This window comes from Cervus canadensis, chromosome 20 (genome assembly GCF_019320065.1).
Source record: "Cervus canadensis isolate Bull #8, Minnesota chromosome 20, ASM1932006v1, whole genome shotgun sequence".
In the NCBI taxonomy this organism is placed as follows: Eukaryota; Metazoa; Chordata; class Mammalia; order Artiodactyla; family Cervidae; genus Cervus; species Cervus canadensis.
In genome coordinates this window covers 23,157,107-23,181,653 of record NC_057405.1, presented here as the reverse complement: position 1 = coordinate 23,181,653, position 24,547 = coordinate 23,157,107, and the positions used below count along the sequence as shown (strand labels likewise).

Sequence of the window (24,547 nt, the reverse complement as noted above, 5' to 3'; positions counted from 1 at the left end):
TCTGCCTGCTATGCAGGAGACCCAGGTTCTATCCCTGGGTTGGGAAGATCCCCTGGAGAAGGAAATGACCACCCACTTCAGTATTCTTGCCCGGAGAATCCCATGGACAGAGGAGCTTGATGGGCTACAGTCCATGGGATTGCAATGAGTTGGACATGACTGAGCGACCAACACTTTAGAAAGAATGGTCATGTCATTCTTTTAAAGGTCATGCCCTGCCTCTTTTCTCCTGTTTCAATTCCATTACCTAAATGCACTTGGAGACTTTTTTTTTTTAATGAATGACATCATTTTTTATAGTAGTGAACAGCAGCTATTCTTAGACATTTCCAAGCTATGCCTTAAAAGACAGAAAAATACTTTGTTTAGTTCCTCCAGGCTTGCCACAGAGTTTTTTCAAAATATTTTTAGTTGGAGTGCATGAGGTTGTTGGAAATGTGTTTTCAAACTCATCTCTGGGAGAGAAGACTGAGCTTATTTTTAACAAAAGTTCTGTATCTTGTTAATGATTTTAATTCAAACACTGTTAAGTTTCTTTGCATCCACTCATATAAATTAATTTCAAATAGAAAAATGAAATTAGCAGGGAAGTAAACAGATGACAAGAAAATTGATAAACTCTTGAAAATACAACTGTAGTTGACCCTTGATCATTGCAGAGTCAGGGGTGCCAACTCCCTATGTAGTTGAAAATCTGCATGTAACTTACATGACATCCCACAAACTTAACTACCAATAGCCTGCTCTTCACCAGAAGGCTTCCCTATCTATAATATAAACAGTCAATTAACACATATTTTGTACATGTAAGATATACAGTATTTTTACCAAAAATCCAGCTAGAGAAAAGAAAATGTTATTAAGAAAATCACAAAGAAGAGAGAATACATTGACAGTATTGAGCTGTATTATAAGTATGTTTGCAGATGAATCATCTCCCTGTACCTACAATATTGTCTCACTCAAAACACTGGAGATGTTATATGTATTACTAACACTGGACATCCAAAATGAAAAGATAATGTGAAAAACAATTCATATTTATTTATATTTATTTACAGGTAAAACAATTCATGCATTGACAATGAAGCAGCAATATGATTGCTTCATGGTAGCTTACCTTATACACTAATGAATGACTCATTATTAAAATTTTTAGGGCACACAGCACAGTCAGGTTCATAATACAGTATTGAAACACTATGAGATTAAAAAAATAAAAACTTCCCTGTGCTTGTAAGCTGATATGCAGTTTCTCCAATTATGAGAGAGAGGTATACTGTACAGTATTGCAGTTCTTTGAAAGTGAAGTTATAAAACAGCAAGAAAGCTAACATGTTATTAATTTTATATTAAATATCACTCATGTCTAGGTAAAGATAGATTGTGCTGCGCTTAGTCATTCAGTCATGTCTGACTCTTTGTGACCCCATGGTCTGTAGCCCAGTAGGTTCCTCTGTCCATGGGGATTCTCCAGGCAAGAATCCTGGAATGGGTTGCCTTGCCCTCCTCCAGAGGATCTTCCCAACCCAGGGATCAAACCCAGGTCTCCTGCATTGCAGGTGGATTCTTTTCTGTCTGAGCCACCAGAGAAGCCCAAGAATACCAGAGTAGGTAAACTCTCTCTTCTCCAGAGGATGTTCCCAACTCAGGGATTGAACCAGGGCCTCCTGCATTGCAGGCAGATTCTTTACCAGCTGAGCTACCAGGGAAGCCCCAAAGATAGATTAATATTTACATATGTTTTATGCATTCATGACATACCTAACTTTTTCTTAATTTTTTCAGTATCTTTAACTATGTGATTCATCTGAGTTTTTTCAAATTGTCACAAATCTCAAAACATTTTTCCAATATATTTATTTGGAAAAAAAATCCACATGTAAAGGAACCCAAGCAGTTCAAGCCCACATTGGTCAAGGGTCCCCTGTATTATGGTATATCCACATGCTAGGGCTGCTGTAGCAGAACACCACCTTCCCAGGGGCTTAACCACCAGAGCTTCATTCTCTCACAGTTCTAGAGGCTTGAAGTCCAAGATCAAAGCCCCCTCAGGGCTGGTTTCTTCTGAGGCCTCTCTCCTTGGCCTCAGACGGCCAGCTCCTCATCGTATCCTATGTGGTCTTCCCTCTGTATGTGTCTGCATCCAAATCTCCCTTTATAAAGACAGCAGTTAGAGTGGGTTTGGGTCTCCGCTAACATCTCATATTAACTTATCCACATCTTTAAAGACCCTGTCCCCAAACACAGCCACATTCTGAGGCCCTGGGCTTTGACATAGAATCTAGGGGTAGGGGGGCAGACACAATTCAGCCCATGACACGGGGTAAGACACCACAGTTTTTCTATCACTGCTCAAAAAGTACTTTCTCAAGCACAATATCAAAATTTTCAGATTAAAAATAAGCCCATTAAGTACCTGGATATTCCTTGCAACATCAGACATCTGGGAGTATCTGAGCACGTCCCTGGCTCACCTTGCAGGCTTGCACTGGCTCTGGGTAAACACTGGGTAAGTGTGAGTCTGAGGCCAGTTTTCACCCCCAAATCAGGATATGCTCATCAGACGGTGAAGAATCTGCCTGCAGTGCAGGAAACCGAGGTTCGATCCCTGGGTTGGGAAGATCCCCTAGAGAAGGGAATAATGGCAATCCCCTCCAGTATTCTTGCCTGGAGAATTCTGTGGACAAGAAGAGACTGGTGGGCTACAGTCCTGGGTGGCTGGGCAACAGCTTGGTCTGTTAGAACCTTGAGAGGCAACTCTTGCCTGCTTCTCACGGTATTTTTTTCATAGAATCACCACATCTAGGATGAAGGCCGCTCCTAATGAGATCCTCAGCACCAGTGGTTCTTGTTTACATAACCATGTTTTCTGTCCGTCGTCAAGAAGTGAATCAGAATTACAGTGCACCCTGTTCTCCTTATGAGGAGAACCAAAACAAGGCAGAGGAGATCACCCAGTGTGCGGAGGAGAGATGGCCAGAAGTGGGGTGGGTCGTGACCTCAACAGCGCCTCGCACACTGTCTCCGGCAGAGGTGACCTCTTATTTCTTGGATGGAACCAGCCTTCCAGATAATTAGATGATAAATGAGGTCCGGGGTAAAAACTCAAAGATCCTTTTTTATAATGTGCATTTTTTAATTGAAGTATAGTTGATTTACATGTTGTATTAATTTCTGCTGTATAGCACAGTGATTCACCTATATAGATACACTCTTTTCCACATTCTTTTCCATATGGTTTATCACAAGACATTGAATATAGTTCCCTGTGCTGTACAGTAGGACCTTACTATTTATTCATGCTGTATATAGTAGTGACAGCCTTTATTTTCCTGGGCTCCAAAATCACTGCAGACGGTGACTGCAGCCATGAAATTAAAAGGCACTTGCTCTTTGGAAGAAAAGCTATGACCAACCTAGACAGCATATTAAAAAGCAGAGACATCACTTTGCCAACAAAGGTCCATATAGTCAAAGCTGTGGTTTTACCAGTAGTCATGTACGGATGTGAGAGTTGGACCACAAAGAAGGCTGAATGCTGAATAACTGATGCTTTCTGTGGTGCTGGGGAAAACTCTTAATTAAGAGAGCGATCAAACCAGTCAATCCTAATGGAAATCAACCCTGAATATTCAATAGAAGGACTGATGCTGAAGCTGAAGCTCCAGTACTTCAGCCACTTGATTCCAAGAGCCAATTCATTGGAAGAGACCATGATGCTGGGAAAGTTAGAAGGCAGAAGGGGACAACCGAAGATAAGGTGGTTGGATGGCATCACTGACTCTCTGGACTTGAGTTTGAACAAATTCCGGGAGATAGTGAAGGACAAGGAAGCCTGGCATGCTGGCCATGGGGTCACAAAGAGTCAGACACTGTTGAGTGACTGAACAACAAAATGTAACAGTTTGCATCTGCTAACCCCAAACTCCCCATCCTTGGTTGAAACTGCACCCTGACTTTACCAGGCCCCACAGCTTAATTCTCCCCTCGCCCCCTCCCCCGGCCCTAGGGCTACTCAGGAAGGTGGTCCAGGAAAGCAGCCACTGTGCCACCTTGGGCAACCCGCATCACTCCCTGTGACCTCCCCTCCTCCTGGGTGACTTGGGTCTGGGACAGCGCTGACCCTCGTGGTGGTGAGGATCACATGGGTTCCCACCTGCAGAGCTCTGGACACTGGGCCAGCATCCTAACCCCGGGGTCTGGGCTTCCTGGGGACCAGCCCACCCTCTGCTCAGGCCAGACCGCCTCCTCTGGGAGCTCCCCCTGCTGGGTCAAGGCTGCCTGCTGCCTGAAAGAAGCCCTGCTTTTCCCCATCTGCGGTCCGCCTGCTCCCACTTCCCTAGGTCCCTTGTTTCCCCTTAAAGTTACCCCCGAGCCATGAGCGCCTCGGGGTGCTGTGCAGCCCCCTGAAGGTCCCCTCCCAGAGTCCAGGACACAATTCTCCTCCGCCTCCTCTACCCACACAAACCTCCGGACACACCAAAATAGTCACTTTCTCCTCGACGTGGTACAATAGTAAAGAGGAAGATCGCCTACAGAGAGAGAGCCGCGAGGGGCTGATGTGTGGTCCCGGAGTGTGTGTCCGGGCGACTGCCTGACCGAGAGCTCGGAAGGACATGATGCGGGGAGGGGAGCCCAGACCAGAGGCGCAGGAGGCATCCAGCGCGCAGGAAGGCGAGGGGCGTCCGCGTGCAGAGGTGACCCTCCTGAGTGACGCATCATGCCAGCACATGGGAGAGGCACTCTGCCTGCAGCGGGGAACAGGCTGCAAAGAGGGGGCGCTGGTTGTTACAGGGCTTCCCAGGTGGCACAGTCCTAACCCAAGCAGGAGACCCAAGAGACGCCCATTCTGATCCCGGGGTCAGGAAGATCCCCTGGAGTAGGAAATCGCAACCTGCTCCAGTGTTTTGCCTGGGGGAAAAAAAAAACAAAAAATACCATGGACAGAGGAGCCTGGCGGGCTACAGTCCATGGGGTCGCAAAAAGTCAGACACAGCTGAGCGACAGCACACACTCTTTGTTGCAGACCCCAGGGCTTGCGGGGGCGGAGTCACGCAGTCCCGGTGAAAAGAAGGGAGGGTGGAGGCCCAGGCGCTTCCGATGCAAGGAATAACTGGGGATCCAGGCTCTTCCGATGCAAAGGATAACGGGAGATCGGGGCTCTGTGATGCAAACAATAGTGGGAGACCGAATGTTTAGTGGTTGGAGAGGAGGGAATGGAGCGGGAGGAATCCATGAGACGCCCTGATGCTGAGTCAGGGGCAGCTGGGAGCGGGGGAGAGGGGTGGGGCACATGGTTGCAAGTGTCTTTGGGGGCTGCTGTGGGCCTAGCAGGCAGGTGGACCCCTGGACGTGAAGCCTAGGAGACAAGCTAGGAACCAGAACAGATTTGGTCGTCGTCAGTGCTTATATGGATGGCTTCCAGAGCATCCTGGAGAAAGTGTGGTCCACACTGAATCCAGGTTCACAAGCTGTAAAGACCCACGGAAGGGAACAGGAGCTGATGGAGGCAAAGCTGGGGCAACCAGATGGAGGGACCAGGAGGGGGAATAGAGGAGGGGTGAGGAGAGCCTCAAGAGAAGGAGACAGGGTCCTCTGTGGTTAAACTCTGCTGAGAGGTCAAGAAAAGAAAGAGGAACAAGGTCCTTGGAATCAGCAACAAAGAGGTCACCTGGAAATTTAGAGAAAATTTCAATAGAGGCCAAAATGTTGGAGCCAGATTGTAAGCATATTTTTTTTTAAATTAGAATCTTTCTCTCCAGTAGGAACATAGATGAGGCATAAAGAATATCTTTATAACTAGCAAAGATTCATCAGCTCTTCTGAAATTGCTCAGATCTGATCAGCCAAGAGAAGAGCCCCAGAAGACTTGTCAATTTCTGATTGGGGTGTGGAGATCACGCCTGGCTGTAACCCCAGGTTGAGCCAGGAGGTTTCCCGGTTTTCTCGCCCTGAGTTTTTCCTATTCTTGAAGGCATGTAGGTTCTCTTACCAGCCTCTAAAATGCATTCTCAACTCCGCATCCTTAAATCTCACTCCAAACTTCAGACAAGAATATACTCCACAAATAGAGAAGAAGAGGCACATGTCTGCCATTGTGTGTTTTTGTTAAAACCTGCAAGCTGTTTAATCATCACCAGCTCTTTAACTTTGCCGATGGCATCTGTGCTGTTTTAGCAGAGGTGATGAGTCTTTGTTTGCAAGTCACTAGGAAGACATTCTTGCCAGCCAAGTCTGTGACACGTGACAGGACAGGACGCTGCTAGGGAATATTTTATGAATCATTTAGCACAGATTTTTTAATCAGCTAATATCCTCCCTGGAATATTCTTTTTGTTTGTTTCTGTTTTGAAGATAATTGCTTGTGGCCACATTTTGCCCTGAGGCTACATTAAACCAGTGTGTTCACTGAAAACACACTTACTTTGCTGCATCTAATTTTTAACCTTTTATTTTGGTATAATTTAAACTGAATCTCCTATTCATTACCAAGATCAAAAATATTCAAGAGCAATCAACATGTATGGACAGTTTGTTTACTTACTTATTTGTTTCAAACTTTAAAGTTTATGCAGGATTTTATACTCCCAGGAAAATGAAATTCCCCAGTGTATTCATGGTTACCCTATTAGTGCTCAGAAAATTCTAGGAAGGAAAGTTACCCATTTGTAGACCAGCTTGGATCCAGAAGTTCTTGCTTGGGTTTTACTACTCTTATCTCTTTGAAAGAAAGCCAAACATTATGAATAGAAGAACCTACTAGATTTTGAGTGTGCTACAATACTAGGGGAGTTCCCTGGTGGCCTAGTAGATAAGATTCCTAGTAGATAAGACTTCATTGCCATGGTCTGGGCTCAATTCCTGGTTGGGAAACTGAGATCCCGCAAGCCACATGGTGTGGTCAAAAAAAAAAAAAAAAGAAAGAAAGAAAGAGTCTCCCTTTAAAAAAACAAAAGCGAAATATTAAGCATTAGAAGGAAAACCCTATTCCCAGTGGTGGAAGCAATGTGACCCTAAAACTTCCCTGACCCCTAAGTCAGCCAAGTGAGGTATCTGCTTTCCCCTTAAGTGAGGACATCTGGTAGACTCTGGAGTTGATTTATGTCTCTATCAAGAGCTGACAGCAAGAAAATGAAACTGACCAGTGCATCCTCTTCATGCCTGGAGTTCCTTGGTCACTGGCTGGTAGCCCTGTCTGAGGAGGATGAAGGAGTCTCAGTGTGAAAAGTAAAAATGAAAGTGTCAGTCACTCCGTCATGTCTGACTCTCTGTGACCCCGTGGACCATGGCCCACCAAGCTTCTCTGTCTGTGGAATTCTCCAGGCAAGAATATTGGAGTTTCGGTGTACGATTCTACAACTAGTTTTGAAGAGTTTCAAAGTCTAGATACCATACACATGAAGGCAGAATGTATTATTGAATCATGATTTTATGTTAACAGGAAAATAACATTAATGAATCATACAAACAACTGATCAACACACCTTCAGTGGAGACCCAAATTATCAAGTTCCACAGGCCTACTTATCTAGAAGTAGGATCTGTTCCATGATTAGCCCCCCACAAATTGACCAGTTTCGAAAAGGCTAGAGAGAGAGATTTCTGACAGAGGCCCTGGGTCACTTCAAAGATGAGCCCCAGGACCCCTGCTCTTCAGGCAGATAGATGCTGCACTTCTCATGGGAGTAACAAGTCAGGGAATTGAATTTGCCAAACCGGGAAAGTGGACGTGGAATGCAGGTCGCTAGAGGAGATCCACACAGTGCACCAGTGTAGATCCACACCAAAAACACAAGATCTGGAACACAGTGGACCGTTTCTGAGCCCTGCGAAGTTTGTCATCTGTCCCCAGAGATGGGGTTGCAGAGTGGGAAGACTCTGGGCTACACAGCGCTCTCCCATGTGTCTGTGGCCCTCCTTCGTGACCCCTGGCCTCCAGCATGAAGCCTGGCACATCAGGGGCGCCCAGTGAGGAGTGAATGACCCGGTCCTGCTCACCAGCATCTTTTGGCATCACTCAGGGAAGCAGCCACCCTGAGCTCATCGAGATTCTCCAGGCTCTGGGCGCTTGGGGCCCTTGAGTCCTGTTGGGGCCCCTGGCCGCAGGCATTGTGGCCTCCACCGAGACCCCAGAGATGGAGAGGCTGAGACCAGCTGGTCCTGCAGACCTCTTGGGCTCAACGCTCGCTCGCAGTGGAGCCAGGGCCCCTGCACAAACTAACAGGGGCTCAATGAGTGTTTGTTGTGAGGATGAACGGATCCATCGCCAGGCATATCCTCTCCCATCCCAGGCAGCCCTTGAGAAGCTAACGGGAAGTGTTGGCTGGCTCCTGGTGGAACTTCAGGTCTTCCCTGGAGGGAGCGGGGCAGGAAGCACTGCGCTCTGACTGGAGGCCTGACACCCAGGCCCACGGTTCACACCACCTCGTGGGCCTGATCCGTGTGACTCGGCTGATACTCAAATGCGCCTTCACTCCTTCGCAGGGAGGTGGGGTGCCGAGGTCATCCTGCCCCACCCCCACCCCGATTCTGCCTCCTGCCAGTAGTGCTCAACCGGGGCTGCAGGTTCGAATCGCCAGAGGCGGTTTATAGAGTCTCGGGATCAATTAAATGGCGTTTCTGGAGGTGGGAGCGGGCACCCGGCTTTTTAAAGCAGCTTGCTGGGGACGCTGCTGTCTTTAGAACTAATGAGACCGCCTCTCGGGTTCACGGTCGGAGCCCTCCGCCCGCACGTGGTTCGGCTGCTGCCCGCCTGTCCGTCGGTCTGGTGGTGGCCACGGTCACCCCGCGTTTGCTTCCTAGTCTCATCTCTGCATCTTCACACGCGGGGTTTTTAACCCCGACTTAAGAGGCCTGAGACAAGACTTTTGCAAGATTCTGTGACTCATGGCATCACAACAAATGCACCTCCGCTTCCTTATAAGTGCACATGTGTTGTGTGTATATATAGCTATACTCCGCTCGGAGCGTAACTTGCTGCGGCGATTTCTTCGTGCTCAGAGAACTGCTTGAGCAGATTTCTTCCGTTTTCAAGCCAGGGGGCCAGTTCAGGGTTGTGGTGAATCTCTTGCTCCCTCTCGTGGTCACGCCGGGGCATGTCGGCTGCAAGAGGAACTTCCTTCTGGACTCCTGGCCCGCTCAGGCACCCCCAGCAGTGAGGATGCTACCTGCAGGGTCTTTTGCTGTTTGCTGCAGTGTTAGCCCCCAGAGTGCAGTGAGACGGTAACCTACCGGCCCACCTTTTGTCCTCCTCCGAAGGCATCTTCCAGCAATGCCGGAAAGAACAAGCCATGCACGTGGCAAAATTTTATCCAGTGCCTGCTACATGCTAGGCATGAGAGTGAAAAGAGGCAGTTCATGTAAAGTATCGTTTCTGCGGCTGCTATTTTGTGTTAAAATATTAACATCTTAATACTAAGACAAGAGTAAAACATTGTGATTAAGAGCTCAGCGCTGGAGTGACATTGGTTTAGATTCCACACTGACATGCTGTTGAACTTCAGGCAAGTCACTTCACTTCTTCAGGCCTCAGCTTGCTTATCTGCAAAATGGAGCTGCCTAGAGTCCCCATCTCATAGGTTATACTACAGAGTACTGCCTGGCAGTACTGTTATCTTAATCATTTAGTGCATTATAAAGGTTCTAATTTCACTCTAGAATGGTTGCTCAAACCCTCCTTCCTATCGGGCAATTCATAGATCATATTAAGCTTCTTCTATTATTGTTGTTGTTTAGTCACTCAGCTGTGTCTGACTCTTTGCGACCCCATGGATTGCAGCATGCCAGGCTTCCCTGTCCTTCACCATCTCCTGGAGTTTGCTCAAACTCACATCCGTTGAGTTGGTGATGCCATCCAACCATCTCATCCTCTGTCGTCCTCTTCTCCTCCTGCCCTCAATCTTTCCCAGCATCAGAGTCTTTTCCAATGAGTCGGCTCTTTGCATCAGGTGGACAAAGTATTGGAGCTTCAGCTTCAGCATCAGTCCTTCCAATGAACATTCAGGGTTGATTTCCTTTAGGATGGACTGGTTTGATCTCCTTGCTGTCCAGGGGACTCTCAAGAGTCTTCTCCAGCACCACAGTTTGAAAGCATCAGTTCTTCAGTGCTCAGCCTTCTTTGTGGTCCAACTCTCACATCTGTAATGACTGCTGGATAAGCCATAATTAGGGATAAGCAAACCCACACTGGATATGGCCTAATTTCTGGGAGGGGCCTTCTGAGAGAGTGAAGGGGGTCAGTTCAAGGGCAGAGTGAATTGGACCCCCAAGAAGACACAGCTGGTGGTGAGATGACAAGACAACGTGGCCTCTAGTTTACTTGTGAGAGTGTCAGCGGACACACAGAGGATGCAGGAGAATGTCCAGTGATTGGACCGCCAGATGTTCTCCTGAGCCTGTACAAGTGTGCCTGCCTGGCCTGGCCCGGTGGCTGCAGCTTAGCGGGGCAGTAAATGCTCGGGCCTGGGTCTCCACACACTCTACCTGTTACTGCTTCTGTGACCTTGGATGGCTTCCCCAACCTCCTGAGCCTCCACTTGACCCAAGTATTAAATGTGGAAAATTCTTAGGGTTTCATGCGACATCATGGAGGTAGAGGGTTTAGTGCAGGGCCAGTCGTCCTGCAAGGGCACAGAGATGGGAGAGTCACCCATGTGAGGATGGGGAGGGTGAGACCGTCACATCCCACCATCCAGCTCCACGTCCAGGAGATGGGAACCCTGGGACCTTGGGTCCAGCTCATGACATGGTAGAGACAGAAGCCATCTGCGTCGTCCTGGGTTCGCCAGGGAGGCGAGGGGCTTAGCTCAGTCTCCCAGGTTTTCCACTCTCTTCCTTCTGATTCCACCCATGCAAATCAAGTCCAGTCCCTGGGACAAGGAGAGGGGATGGGGTGGAGGGAACGAAGCCGAGGTGCCTGGATGGTGTAAACATCTCATCACCCACCCTCACGACCTGGGTCTTCGCTCAGAAGGAGCCATCACCTGATGGCCATGACTTCCAGAGAGCGCACCTCCCATCCGCATCCCTGGGGAGCAAGCCTGCACTCGGGAGCTTTACAGACGTCTGTAGCAATCTCCTAGGGACAGAAAACTAAGGTTTTGCTCTATTCAGACTTTAACCACATGTGTTCATCCCTGTTTTCCTAATGTCCTATGATATATAAATTTCATTCAGCCACCAGGCTCTCCCCATCCTTACCCTGGACAGTTTCATTTTGCTATTAGCTCTCTCTCTACATTCAGGACTTACTGGGTAATGATTGTGTCATTTGCTCCTTACTTTCAGTGTTTTTTTCCTTTCTCCTTCTACATAATGATATCTTAGTACTTGTGATTTAATTGTTCTCTGAAATCCTAATTATATTAGTAATTTAAGGGAAAAGAATATTATATTTTCATGATTTTCAGGAGCAGTTCTATTTAAAGAATTCTTTGCTGAATCAGAGCCCTAATTATTAATGAATAAACATTTATTTTACTTTAGCAAGTTTTTTTTGTATTCATGAAACAGAGTCAATGGCTTAAGCTTTGCCTGAAATGTGCCTTGAAGAACTCAGATGTGTTTTATTCAGAAGATCTCAGGAGTGTTCCCTGTCACAGAACAACATAAACAGCTTTGTACAACTAGGTAGGAGCTGGTCCCCAGTCGTCTCTGATCCTTGCCAGGGATCGTTTGAGATGCTGGGATGGAAAACAGCCTCTGCCATCAGCGAATCTCCTAGAGAATCCAGAAGGGCTGGCATGGCCCTGCAGGCAGATGAATGAGGGCAAGGGATGAGTGTCTGGAGAGAGGAGGTGGGTGCTCGCCCCCCACCCCGTGACCCCCTCCCCTCACCAGGGAGCTGCCATCAGAGCCTCCAGACAAACAATTCCTCCCTGCATTCAGGGACCTCATACGGCCTGGTGGAGGCGGATATATAAGCAAATAATTACAGAAGCAGTTCTATTTCAAGAATTTATTAATAAAGGTTAATAGACCAGTGACTACTTTGAAAGAATGGCAGAAGTTTCTATTAAAACTGGCGCCAGAACTGAGTCTTAACGATCTTGTAGGATTTCAGGAAGAGGAAAGAGCATACACAGACAATTGTGGTATGCAATTGAGTGGTGTGTTTGTGGTCCTGCAAGTTCCAAGGAGGAAGTGGAGGAGAGAGGTACGCAGAGGCCAGGCCATCAACAACCTTATAGGATGTGCTAAGGAGGGTGATGTTTACCCAGGAGGCCAAGGAAAACCAATGTGGTTGAGGAAGAGGGTAAGAATATTAAGAAGAAGTGATTCAGGAATGATTTGGAAATGCCCGGGCTATCCATGGTTAGGACTCCCCACCTCCACTGCAATAGGTATGGGTTCAATCCCTGGTCAGAGAACTAAGATCCTGCAAGTCAAATGGTGCAGGCAAGAAAAAGGGGGGAAAGAAAGAAAAAGAAATGATTCAGCAGTGATTAGAATACAGTCAATATGAATTCAATAGTAAATTATAGGATCGAGTTTGGGGCTTAATAACCAATGAGACAACTTGGATTCATTGCAATCAGCTGTCGTTTAGGATAGGCAATTTTCCATTTAAATTGCATTTCTTACCAATCATCCCACTTTCCACCAAGGAGCAATACCTTTTGGTTCAGAGAACCTAGTTGACTGATTCCCAGCCAGGGACCCATGAGTGCGATAATAGGAGTCTATGAGCCAATTAATAGTTGAATAAACACCAACCAGTTATACATATACCTGCAGTAAGGCTGCACAGATGCAATAAAATGCTATGCTTCTCTGCTTTCTCTAGGAATTATATCAAGTTGTTGTAGCAACTGGTTATCTTAGGCAGCTTAGCTATTCAGGGCATCATGAAATGTCTTGATGAAATATTGTTTTAAAACATGAGTCCAGGTTGGGGGGTAGGGTATTGTAATTAAAAAGACTTCTGATTCTGAAAAGTCTAGACATCCAGCTTAGGTGATGAGTGTGTTATGTTTGAAACATAAAGAACTTAGGTAGCTAATTGAGCAGTATTCTGCAGAAATAATTTATGAAGCCAATTTTCATAAATTTCTATACAGATGTACATTTCCTTAGAGAGAATTGAGTTTCGTGGCATATCTGCATCTCCAAAATGCATATACCTATATAAAAGGCCATTTTGACAACATTTATATTTTATACGGTGGTTAACACCACCCTATATCTTGGACCACTGGCGGGGGCGGGGGTTGTCACATGAGAAGGGTAGAATTGCATTTTGACTTTTGATTTTAATTCAGGGTTTCAGTGGACTTTAAAAAGGTGCAAGAACTAGTATTAATAGTCTCTTTTGTAGTGGGTTTCCCTGGTGGCTCATTGGTAAAGAATCCGCCTGCCAGTGCAGGAGACGCAGGTTCAGTCTCTCGGTTGGGAAGATCCCCTGGAGGAGGGGATGGCAACCCACTCCAGTATTCTTGCCTGGAGAATCCCATGGACAGAGGAGCCTGGAGGGCTGCAGTCCAAAGAGTTGGACGTGACTTAACGACTAAACAACAACTGTTTTGTAATGTGTTTTCCTACCCTCTGGCAACCCACTCCAGTATTCTTACCTCGAAAATCCCATGGACGGAGGAGCCTGGTAGGTTACAGTCCGTGGGGTCACAAAGAGTCAGACACGACTGAGTGACTTCACTTCACTTTCTACCCTCAGGGTGTGCCTCCCAGGAGATAGTTCACATAACCTCAGGCTTTCCTGTTACATTTCTGCAGGTGCAAGAACCTAAAATAACTTCATGCATGACTTTCTTCCCCCACCATTTCCTCTGTATACTAGTGAGCTGTTTGGGTAACTTCTTTTAGTGAAGTTACGAAGATTAATATGTAATACATTGCTCTTACAGAATTATGAAGTTTCATGTTGCAAAACGGAAGTTTAAGGAAACATTGCGCCCATACGATGTAAAAGATGTCATCGAACAGTACTCCGCTGGTCACCTGGACATGCTGTGTAGGATTAAAAGCCTGCAGACACGGTGAGCACCTGGAAGGTCACGTGTTCTAAGGGGGCAGGCACAGAAAGTATCTGGGGTCACCTCTCCATAGTAGCCAAGATTCCTGAATTCCTTGTTTCTGACTCGTTCTAAGGGGGCAGGCGCAAAAAGTGTCTGGAGTCACCTCTCCATAGTAGCCAAGGTTCCTGAATTCCTTGTTTCTGACTCGTTCTTAGTGGACAACCAGACTTCTGTGTTAAAATATAGATTCTATTTAAATATAAATCAGGCACTAAAAACCTTTAAGTACGGGTAGTGTCTAGTGTCTCATCTATGGAAATGGGGGTGTTGGCGGTGGCCACAGAGGCCCATTGTGGGACTGCGTAAGTTAAAGCAGGGGCCTGAGTGCTTGTGCAATGGTCAAGGTGGCTGCAGATGTCATTTTGCTATTGCCTGAATCCTATATATCCTTCAGAAATAAGCTAGTCTTTCTCCTTCTTAAGCCTGACCCACTGTCCAGCCTACAAAGACAGACCTCTCCCTCCTCTAACCCTATGTGGCATGTAGAGTCCCCTGCAGGGCGCCATCATGCCCCTCACGGTGGGATCCTGCACTCAAGAGTCCAGGCAGAGAACCTGAGGTTCTCAAAAGCAGGACTGGCTCCTGCATTGCTTCCCGGGGGCACGTCTGTTCCCCTGGCCCTGAACCAAGCCTGGCCCCGTCCCTTCATCCCTGTTCTGCAACAGGCTGGATACACACCATCTTTCCAGTGAGCATCCTCTCGAGTGGCTGGAAGAAATGAGTATGTTACTCTAAACATGTGCTTGATTGTGTTATCTTGAAGCCAAAATATTTAGTCAGTTCAGTTTGTCTTGCTTCATAACCAGGCCCAAATTACCAGCCTGGTAATTGAAGAGTTCTTAAAACACAGGGACTGAGTCTTCAACACACGGCATACTTAGCTCAGTGTGAGGTGTATACTAGGCCCTCAGTAAAACACCTGTTGGCTTCTAAAACCTTAGTTATGAAAATAACAAGTTTTTCACTTATTCATTAATGTACCGGGCACCCCGGACACCCAGAAATGAACAGATACGCCAGTCCTTGTGGAGCTTGCATTGGAGTAGATTAAACATCATGGTTGCCTGTACTTTTGTGCGCACAGAGTAAGCTGGAAAGTGGAGTCAGTATTCCTGATAATTCAGCTCTAAAACACACAAACAGGAAGAAATTAATTCCAACATAGACTGATTAAGTCTCCTTGGAAATTGTTTTAACTCACCTGTGATCCTCTTACAACCTCTGCCCAAGTGGCCAAGGTCTTCCAAGTCTTTACTAGGATTCCCAGTGGGTTTTTTGTTTGTTTGCTTGCTTGCTTTGTTCTATTTTATTTTTTTTTTTAATTTTTTAACTTTTTATTTTATGTTGGAGTATAAACAGTTAACAATGTTGTGATAGTTTCAAGTGGACAGCAGAGGAACTCAGCCATGCTTATACATATATCCATTCTGCCCCAAACTGCCCTTCCATCCAGGCTCTTTTTATTTTTTTCTTCTTAACTTTTTAAGTTTTAATTTTTGTTTTTTATTACAAATATAATTTGTTTTATTTTTCTTCATAGGGATAGGGTCACTAGTTAAAATACACTGTCAAATCTGCACTTTAAATTCCATATTGCAAAAAAAAAAAAAAAATTCCATATTGCAATTGTAGAAATAGTTTATATAAATGGCATCCATAAATCATTTAAAGCAAAGGTTGAATGTAAATTAGGATCCTGTTATTTATTTCTATGATTATTTATGGTTTTCTGGTAAAGTTTTATTTATCTGAGGGTGAAGGAATTAATGTTTTTGAATGTGAAATATCTTTAAACTTAAAATTGATACCTTCCATAAATCAGCTGACCAGGAGAGAGTGCCAAAGCATTACAAACAGCAGCATTTCCATTTAACATACGTTTGCTCAATGTTTTTTATTGTTTGTTTTTATTGAAATATATTTAATTTACCATGTTGCATTAGTTCCGGGTGTGCCTCACAGTGATTCACTTATACATGCATATACGTCTACTGTTTTCAGATTCTTTTCCTTTATGCGTGTGTGCTAAGTCATCTCAGTCATATCCAACTCTTTAAGACCTTATGGACCCTAGCCCACCAGGCTCCTCTGTCCATGGGATTCTCCAGACAAGAATACTGGAGTGGGTTGTCATGTTCTCCTCTGGGGGATCTTCCTGACCCAGGGGATCGAACCCACATCTCTTACATCTCCTGCATTGGCAGACAGTTCTTTACCACTGGCGCCAACTGGGAAGCCTCTTTTCCCTTATAGGTTGTTACAAAATATTGAATATAGTTGCCTCCCAATGTTTTTATAAAGTTCAACTGCTACAGAATTTGCAGAGCTAATCTGGAGTTTCTCACTTATGTGGTGTATATATACCCTTCAACTAGAATCCCCAGTATGGAGCTCTCTCATCTCCACATATCAGATATATAATAAATGTTCACTTAAATGACCTGTTCTACTCAGTTCAGTTCAGTCACTTAGTCGTGTCCTACTCTTTGCGACCCCATGGACTGCAGCACGCCAGGCCTCCCTGTCCATCACCAACTCCCGGCTTACTCAAACTCATGTCCATTGAGTTGGTGAGGCCATCCAACCATCTCATCTGCTGTCATCCCTTTTTCCTCCTGCCTTCAATCTTTCCCAGCATCAGGGTCTTTTCCAATGAGTCAGTTCTTTGCATCAGATGACCAAAGTATTGGAGCTTCAGCTTCAACATTAGTCCTTCCAATGAATATTCAGCACTGATCTCCTTTAGGATGGACTGGTTTGCTCTCCTTGCAGTCCAAGAGACTCTCAAGAGTCTTCTCCAATATCACAGTTCAAAACCACTCAGCTTTTGGTACTCAGCTTTCCTTATAGTTCAGCTCTCACATCCATACATGACTACTGGAAAAACCATAGCTTTGACAAATGGACCTTTGTTGGCAAAGTAATGTCTCTGCTTTTTAACATGCTGTCTAGGTTGGTCATAGCTTTTCTCCCAAGAAGCAAGTGTCTTTCAATTTCATGGCTGGAGTCACCATCTGCAGTGATCGTGGAGCCCAAAAAATAAAGACCTTGTTTCCATTGTTTCCCATCTATTTGCCATGAAGTGTTGGGACTGTGTGCCATGATCTTAGTTTTTTGAATGTTGAGTTTTAAGCCAACTTTTTCACTCTTCTCTTTCACTTTCATCAAGAGGCTCTTTAGTTCTTCTTCACTTTCTCCCATAAGAGTGGTGTCATCTGTATATCTGAAGTTATTGATATTTCTCTTAGCAGTCTTGATTCCAGCTTGTGCTTCATCCAGCCCAGCATTTCACATGAGGTACTCTGAAATAAGTTAAATAAAACAGGGTGACAATATATAGCCTTGACATACTCCTTTCCCAATTTGAAACCCATGAGTTGTTTCATGTCCGATTCTCACTGTTGCTTCTTGACCTGCATACAGATTTCTCAGGAGGCAGGTTAGGTGGTCTGGTATTCCCATCTCTTTCAGAATTTTCCAGTTTGTTGTGATCCACATAGTCAAAGGCTTTGGCGTAGTCAATAAAGCCCAATGTTCTGTTCTACTAACATGAAATAATTATGATTTTGTCATATTTTAAGTGACTGAATTCAGGAAATGCCTGATCAGAGGTGGAAACAGACAAATTACTTTGTAGGTTAGGACAAGTTTGCCTCCAGAAGCTCAGTCATAATAGGTTTCGTCATGGACTAGAATAATGAGAAAATTAACCTTGTGTAATTTTCACATGAAGAAAATAAGTACCTCAACTGGAAGAAGTTCATTTTATTTCTTCTTATGTAGATTAGAGATAATTGCATTTTTCTTTCCAAAACACTTCCTCTGGCTTAGGGCAGCCTCCACCTTTCGCACTCATAACCGAATCTCTCTTTCTGATAGTGTGGATCAAATTCTTGGAAAAGGACAAATCACGTCAGACAAGAAGAGCAGAGAGAAAATAACCGCAGAACACGAGGCCACGGATGACCTCAGTATGCTCGGCCGGGTGGTCAAAGTTGAAAAACAGGTACAACTCAACTAAACTGCCTATGTTTTTAGGCAGACTTTTTTTTTTCCAATTTACTGCAATATAATTGATGTATATCCCTGTATAACTTTAAAGCATATAACATAACGGTCTGACCTACACGTACTCTGAATGATGACCACGGGAAGCTTAGTCAGCATGCATCATCTCACAGAGACACAACATAAAGGAAAGCAAAGAAAAAAAAATATTTTCCTTGTGATGAGAACTCTTAGAATCTGCTCTCTTAACGCCTTTCCTGTGCATCACATGGCAGTATTAGCTATAGTTATCACTTTGTGCATCACATCCCAGCACTTGTTTTTCCATAACTAGAACCTTGAGCTTCCCGACCACCCTCCTCTGATTTCCCTCCCTCCAGCCCCTGCCTCTTGCAACCACAAGTCTGATCTTTTTTCCTATGTGTTTGGGGATTTTTCTTTTTTTTTGTATTTTGTTTTAGGTGTATTAACTGGGGTCATCCAGTATTCACCTTTGTCTGTGTGACTTATTTGACATAGCATAATGCCCTCAGGGTCCATCCATGTTGCTGCTAATGGCAGGATTTCCTCGGGGTTTTTTTTTTTTTAATGGCTGAATAATATTCTATTGTATATACATGTACACCACAACTTACTTATCCATTGATCTGCCGTAGACACTTGTTTCCATGTTTTGGCTGTTGTAGGTGGTGCCTCTATGAACACAGGGTGCAGATATCTTTTTGAGTTAATTTCTTGTTTCCTCTGGGTATGTGGCCAAGAATAGAATTGCTGGATCATGTGGTGGCTCTATTCTTAATTTTTTTAAGGGATCTCCATATTGTTCTCCATAGTGGTTGCACCAATTTACCCTCCCACCAACAGCGAGGCAGGGTCCCCTTCTCTCCATATCCTCTCCAGCATTGTTAACTCTTGTCTTTTTGATGACAGCCATTCTAATAGGAGTGAAGTAGCCAGAATATTTTTTAATCAAAATTGATTATAAGCAATTGGGTGTATTTTAGTGATTGATTTTAAAAGGAATAAAATCAAGAAAGAGCAAATAAATTTTCTTCATGCATAGACCATGTTCTCCAAAACACTTGAATTTCTGTGTAAGGAATAGAAAATTTCCTCTCATCAATTAATACTTGAACTTCAAACAACTATGGATTTCAACAGTAGAATAATAAAGTCTATTTTTTTTTAATTTGTGTTTTGGTTATTTCCATTCTCTCTTTTGGGTCATTCTTAAAAACAAACAAACAAACCACAGATTTTAACTGGTGACGGACTGAATATTTGTTGACCCTGAGAGTGAGTATCTTATACAAAGACAATTTTTAGAAGTCAAAATGCTCCTCTGATTTAATTATAAACATGCCAAGTATTTGATACCTGTATTTTAAAATTTAGAATTGCCTAGATTGACCTAGGGTTGGGGTGGGGGGCGGGGAATTGTGTTGTGTTTTGTTTTTTGTGTGTTTTTTTGTGGGGTGGAATGGGTGGATCTCAGCTCCCAGACCAGGGAGCCAGCCTGTGTTCCCTGCAGTGGAAGCGCAGACTCCTAAGCACTGGACCGCGAGGGGAGCCCCCATATCTAGGTCTTGATTTCTTACAGAATTAGCTCCCTGCTGCACAGTGGAGCCCGGGAATGTCCTCTTGGAAGGGGCTGAGAAAGGGCAACCTGATGGCCAGGGGGATCCGAAGTCGCCTTTGTAAAGGGGCTTATACGGTCTTCGAAAACATCAAGTTTAAAGAATGGGGAGGAGAATGGTTCCGGTGAAAACGAGGCAAAGGCCAGAGCACCCGCCCCCAAGACCTCCCTTCCCATCCCCTCGGCTGGACCGTGCGTCCCAAGCGGGTCCTGAGTCAAGGCCGCAAATTGCCAGGCACTCGGGACCTGCCGAGGGGTTGCAGCCTAACTTCACTCCTTAAACTCTTGTGAACAGGCGCCCGTTTTCCGCTTTCAGGTCCAGTCCATCGAGGCCAAGTTGGACTGCCTGTTGGACATCTACCAGCAGGTGCTGCGGAAAGGCTCCGCTCCGGCCCTCGCGCTGGCCCCCTTCCCGAGCCCGCCCTTCGAGTGTGAACAGACGTCGGACTACCAGAGCCCGGGCGACGCCCGGGACCTCTCGGGCCCGGCGCCGGGGGGCGGCCTCCCGCGCTCCGCCAGCGCGGGCCTGGCGCGGGGCCTGCAACTCATCCTGGCGCCCGGCGAGCTGGGCGCCCAGGCGCTCTACGCGTTCAGCCCCGCGCCGACGCCGGCGCCCGGGAGCCCGGGGGACTGCCCGGCGGCCCCGCGCGGCCTGGCTCCCCCGGCGGCGGCGGCGGGAGCGGCCCGGCCGGCGGCCCCCGCCACCCTGCAGATACCGGCCGCCCTGCCGGCGCTCGGGCCACTGCCCCACGGCCCCGCCGGCGCCCCGGAGGCGCTCCCCGAGCTCAGCGCCCGCCTGGCGGCTGCCAAGGACCGCCTCCCGGCCAAAGAGCGCGCCCTGCGCCAGAGCCTGGACCTGGGCGGGGCGGCCCTGCTGTCGGTCCGGCCCGCGGTGCCCCAGGACCCGGGCCGCTCGGTGTCGGCGCAGAACCTGGCCCGGTCCGCCGAGGACCTGGACGTGCAGCTGTCGGGCAGCGAGTCCAGCGGCTCCAGGGGCAGCCAAGAGTTTTACCCCAAGTGGCGGGAATCCAAGTTGTTTATCAGTGATGAAGAGGCGGCGGGTCCGGAGGACACTGGGACGGACGCCTTGGACGCGGTGCCGCCGGCCCGGGAGCCCGCCCCGGCGCCGGACTCTCTCAGGACTGGACGGTCGCGATCATCTCACAGCTCGTGTCCGGCGGCGGGGGGCGCCGATGCCCTGGGCCGGCCACACGTGAGGCTGAAATGAGGCTTCCGATTGCCCCCCACCCCGGGGCCCGGCCGCCCCTTAGCCATACACATCGCTGCATGAACTCTCTGGAAAGCCCTTCTCAAAGGTTGAACCCACAAAAATCAGGAAGAACATGAAAGGCAGTTCCTAAGCCCGTTATCTTTCAATTGCATGAAAATGCATGTTTAGGGGATGCTGAACTTCAGGGTACGACATTGCCCCTCACTCAGTAAGGTACCTTGAGTTAAGAATCCCGAGACACCGACCCTGCTCATGCTGCGGGGGGTGGGTGTGAAACGTCAAGGTCGGGTCCATTAGAAGATCCAACTCTGTGTTTTGAAATGATGGCTGTCCACGCCTTCAAATGTCAGGCATTTCTGCTGGTGATAAAACGCAGAATTCATTTTCAAAATTCGGCCATAATGTACACGTGACACGGTGACTGTCATCAACAGCTGCTAACAAGGTACCCGTAACACAGAATCGGGGTATCAGACACGGCTGCCTGTTCAAGACGTAGATGCCAACCTGTCCTACCCAGCCATTTTATCATTAATGTAATCTGAATGTCAATCTGTGTGCTTTTGGTGACTTAACGCTGTGGCCAGCAATTTTGCACATCATTTTCATGTTTTGTTTGTTTGTTTTTTTTAATGACGAGAATGTTCTTCAGTTAGAAAATGTGCAAATAATGAAATTCAGGGCCAGTGGGGCGAATAGGCTGACTCTTTGACATCTTTGACTTCATGGAAATAAATTCCCTGACGGCTCTATCAGCTGCTACGCAAGCAACCGAGTCCCAAGGAGTGGATGGTACGTGGGGCTGGGCTGACCCGTGTGCAGTGGCCCTGCCCAGGCCTGCAAGCCGCCTACAGAAGGCCAGTGTGAGGGGCTCTTCCCACTATGCTGATAGCCAGGCAGGCTCTCCGGGAGGAGACATGAGACGGAAATGGGAATGGCTCAGAAAGAATCCTAACACCGGGAAATCAGTGATGCTCAAGAAAACGACCTCCCTGCTCCAGGGTGATGAGAGGGAGGGAAACAAACCAAAAGAAAAGAACTTGATTTTTTTTTAGAAAACAAATATTGTTAGGGAATTCAACTACCTAAACACCCCTTATTCTTATATATGAGCAGAGAGTTTTGCAAGGTATTTATTTTTTAATATGCCCTGAATGTGTTTTGCTATTATGTCATACATTTTGCATATGAAAGGCTAAAACTAAACCTCCTTTACTTTTTATACTGTAGTGGACATTTTCTATTCTCCCCAAGAATGTTGCCCGCCCCCGCTCTGAAAAATGATTGATTCAGTTTCCTGGCACAAGCTCATATAGTCAGAAACCAGGTAACCCTGGCAGGGTCTGCAAATCAAAACACTGAATAATATAGCATGGTGGCTAAAAAGCCCAAGGGAAAGAAATTAAGAAATATCTCTACCAGAAAGCAAGCCAAGCTGACCACTTGTTAGCAGTTAGACTGGCAACCTCAGACCGTCAGAATTTCAGCCAAGGGCCAGGGGAAGTGAGAGAGCAGATGGATTAAACTCCAGCCACAGGAAGACTTAGAAAGAGTTTTCTCCTTGGCTGATATTGCTGCCTCCAGGATAACTTTTCCAGCAGCCAGGGGATGGACCAGGGCTGTCAACAGCCGCCCAAAGGCGGGACAAGGCACTGACGCCTGCCAAGTCCCTCCCAAACTCTCTTCCCCAGCCTGCTTTCTCCACCTCAGACCCCCTGTCTTTCTCCTCCACAGGCTGTGGACTCCCTGCCTCCCTTCACCAGCCTCCCTCCCCCAAGTAAGCGACTTTTCCATTCCACCTCCTATACACAGCTCAACCCTTTTCCTTTTTTGATAAGCACTGAAATTTGGAAGGCTTCCTCCTCTCATCCCACCTGGATCCTCGCACACGCCCCTGGCGTGCATCCTTCAGGGTCTGCTTGGCTGCTGGAGACACATAGAAGAGAGCGCATCCATTTTACACTCTGGTTTGAAAGATGTTCTCAAACTCTTTAAGCCACTGTTTTTATTTTCAAAACATAAAATTTTAGTCAATTATTAAAGGCAGCGTTTCATCTACCCATGTCTCCGAATTTGTGATCCATCTTCCCAAGGAGGTTGTACATGAGAACACAGATACACACACACACCCCTCCGCTGACCCAAAGCCAGACACACACACACACACACACACACACACACCCCACCCCACCATGCCCAGCAGGCCGTCTCCAGGTATCACTTGAAGAAGAGGAAGGAACTTTCAGGTAGCAATGAGTCTCAGACACGCTCTGTCCGGGTCAAACCCCACTGGCAGCAGGAACTCTGAATGTACCGAGGACCCCGCCTTAGGCCCCGTTAGGCCTCAGACACAGTCCAATCCATCTGGCATCACTGAAGATGGAAGATTCAGAAACAAACCCAAACCGGTCACCAAGGGTTCATCACAGCCCAACGTGGTAAACCATGCTGGGAGGAGCTTTCACACGCCCAAGCCATGACCGTTTTGTGTCTGTCTGACTGCAGCACAAAACTTCTTGGATGTCGAAAGCCAGTTGTATTGTGTGAAGCCGTAGGGCTGTGTCTGCTGTGTTCCTGTCGGGGGAGCTGAGAGGGGTCTCTCCCTTACACTTAGCAAAGCCCCTTCCATCAGCCCCAGTGTCTCGAAGCACAATTAGCTGAGTGCTGATCAGCCGCTGGCTTTCTCAGGCCTCGACCGTCTGCCGCCTTCGGTACGTAGGGTTGATCAAGCTAGCGCTTCATGGCAAACATCCCTTCTACGAGGTTCACTAAAAAACTTTTGCTCCGTCTGATCTAAATGTTTGCATTTTGTTCAACTAAATTAACATCTGTAGATAGCAAGTTTTGTTTAAAGTAAGACACTCGATTGAGTTTTTCAGTCTTTCTCTCTTGTTCTAAGGTGCCTTTCTCACCTCCCCTTGACTCAGTGATTCTGAAAGTTCTTAATTTGCCAGAAAACAAGTCTTACAGAGAGGAGGAAATCAGGCACAAAGTGACTCATTCTCATGCTTGTGTGCAAAGCAAAACTACAAGGAATCATGAAACTGAGCAACTAAATGAATAGGTCACTTCACCCAGATTGAGAAAATACCGTAAATGTTAACTTATCTCCCCAGAAGCTGATATTTTTTGCCTTAAAATGACATGGTTGTGTTTTTGTAAGAGAAACTTAATTTAATTATGTGCATTTAAGTGAGCAGTTCTGGAAGTCACATATGACAATGCAGTTCTGTTTCCTGAAAACAAATAAATCAGGAATAGTGTATCCATTTCAAGCTACCATTCAAATGTAATTTCCTTTGCTTTCTTTTACCGGGATTATTTGTTTTAAAGTAAAACATTAAAAAGATGTCTATAAACAGTTAGTGTGACTACTTTCATCTGGTACCAACTGGTTGGTTCTGAACTCACTGGGTCCCAGTAGATCAAGCAGATTTGGAGTTGAAAATAAAAATTATCTTTTTTGCAGAATTCATGCTTTCAATGCAGGGGGCACAGTTTTGATCTCTGGTCAGGGAACTAAGATTCTCCATGCCTCATGGTACAGCCGAAAAAAAAATTATCTTTTCGCAATGTCAATGAAGAAATCACTGATACTCTGGGATGGGAAAGATTTGTAAATGTTGTTGAGGGTATCAT

The 24,547-nt window shown here is 46.3% G+C and overlaps 1 protein-coding gene across 5 annotated transcripts in view; it reads left to right on the top strand.

The window, feature by feature from the left end:
- The window catches only part of KCNQ5 (potassium voltage-gated channel subfamily Q member 5), a 583,703-nt gene extending 559,434 nt beyond the window's left edge, over positions 1-24,269 (top strand). For all 5 annotated transcript variants that reach the window (XM_043439129.1, XM_043439126.1, XM_043439127.1 and 2 more), the window contains 3 exons: positions 13,863-13,994; positions 17,913-18,039; positions 19,994-24,269. In XM_043439129.1, coding sequence (XP_043295064.1) covers positions 13,863-13,994; positions 17,913-18,039; positions 19,994-20,905 — 1,171 coding nt within the window. In that variant the 3' untranslated portion in view covers positions 20,906-24,269. The remainder of the gene's footprint in view (positions 1-13,862; positions 13,995-17,912; positions 18,040-19,993) is intronic.
- The last annotated feature ends 278 nt before the right edge of the window (positions 24,270-24,547 follow it).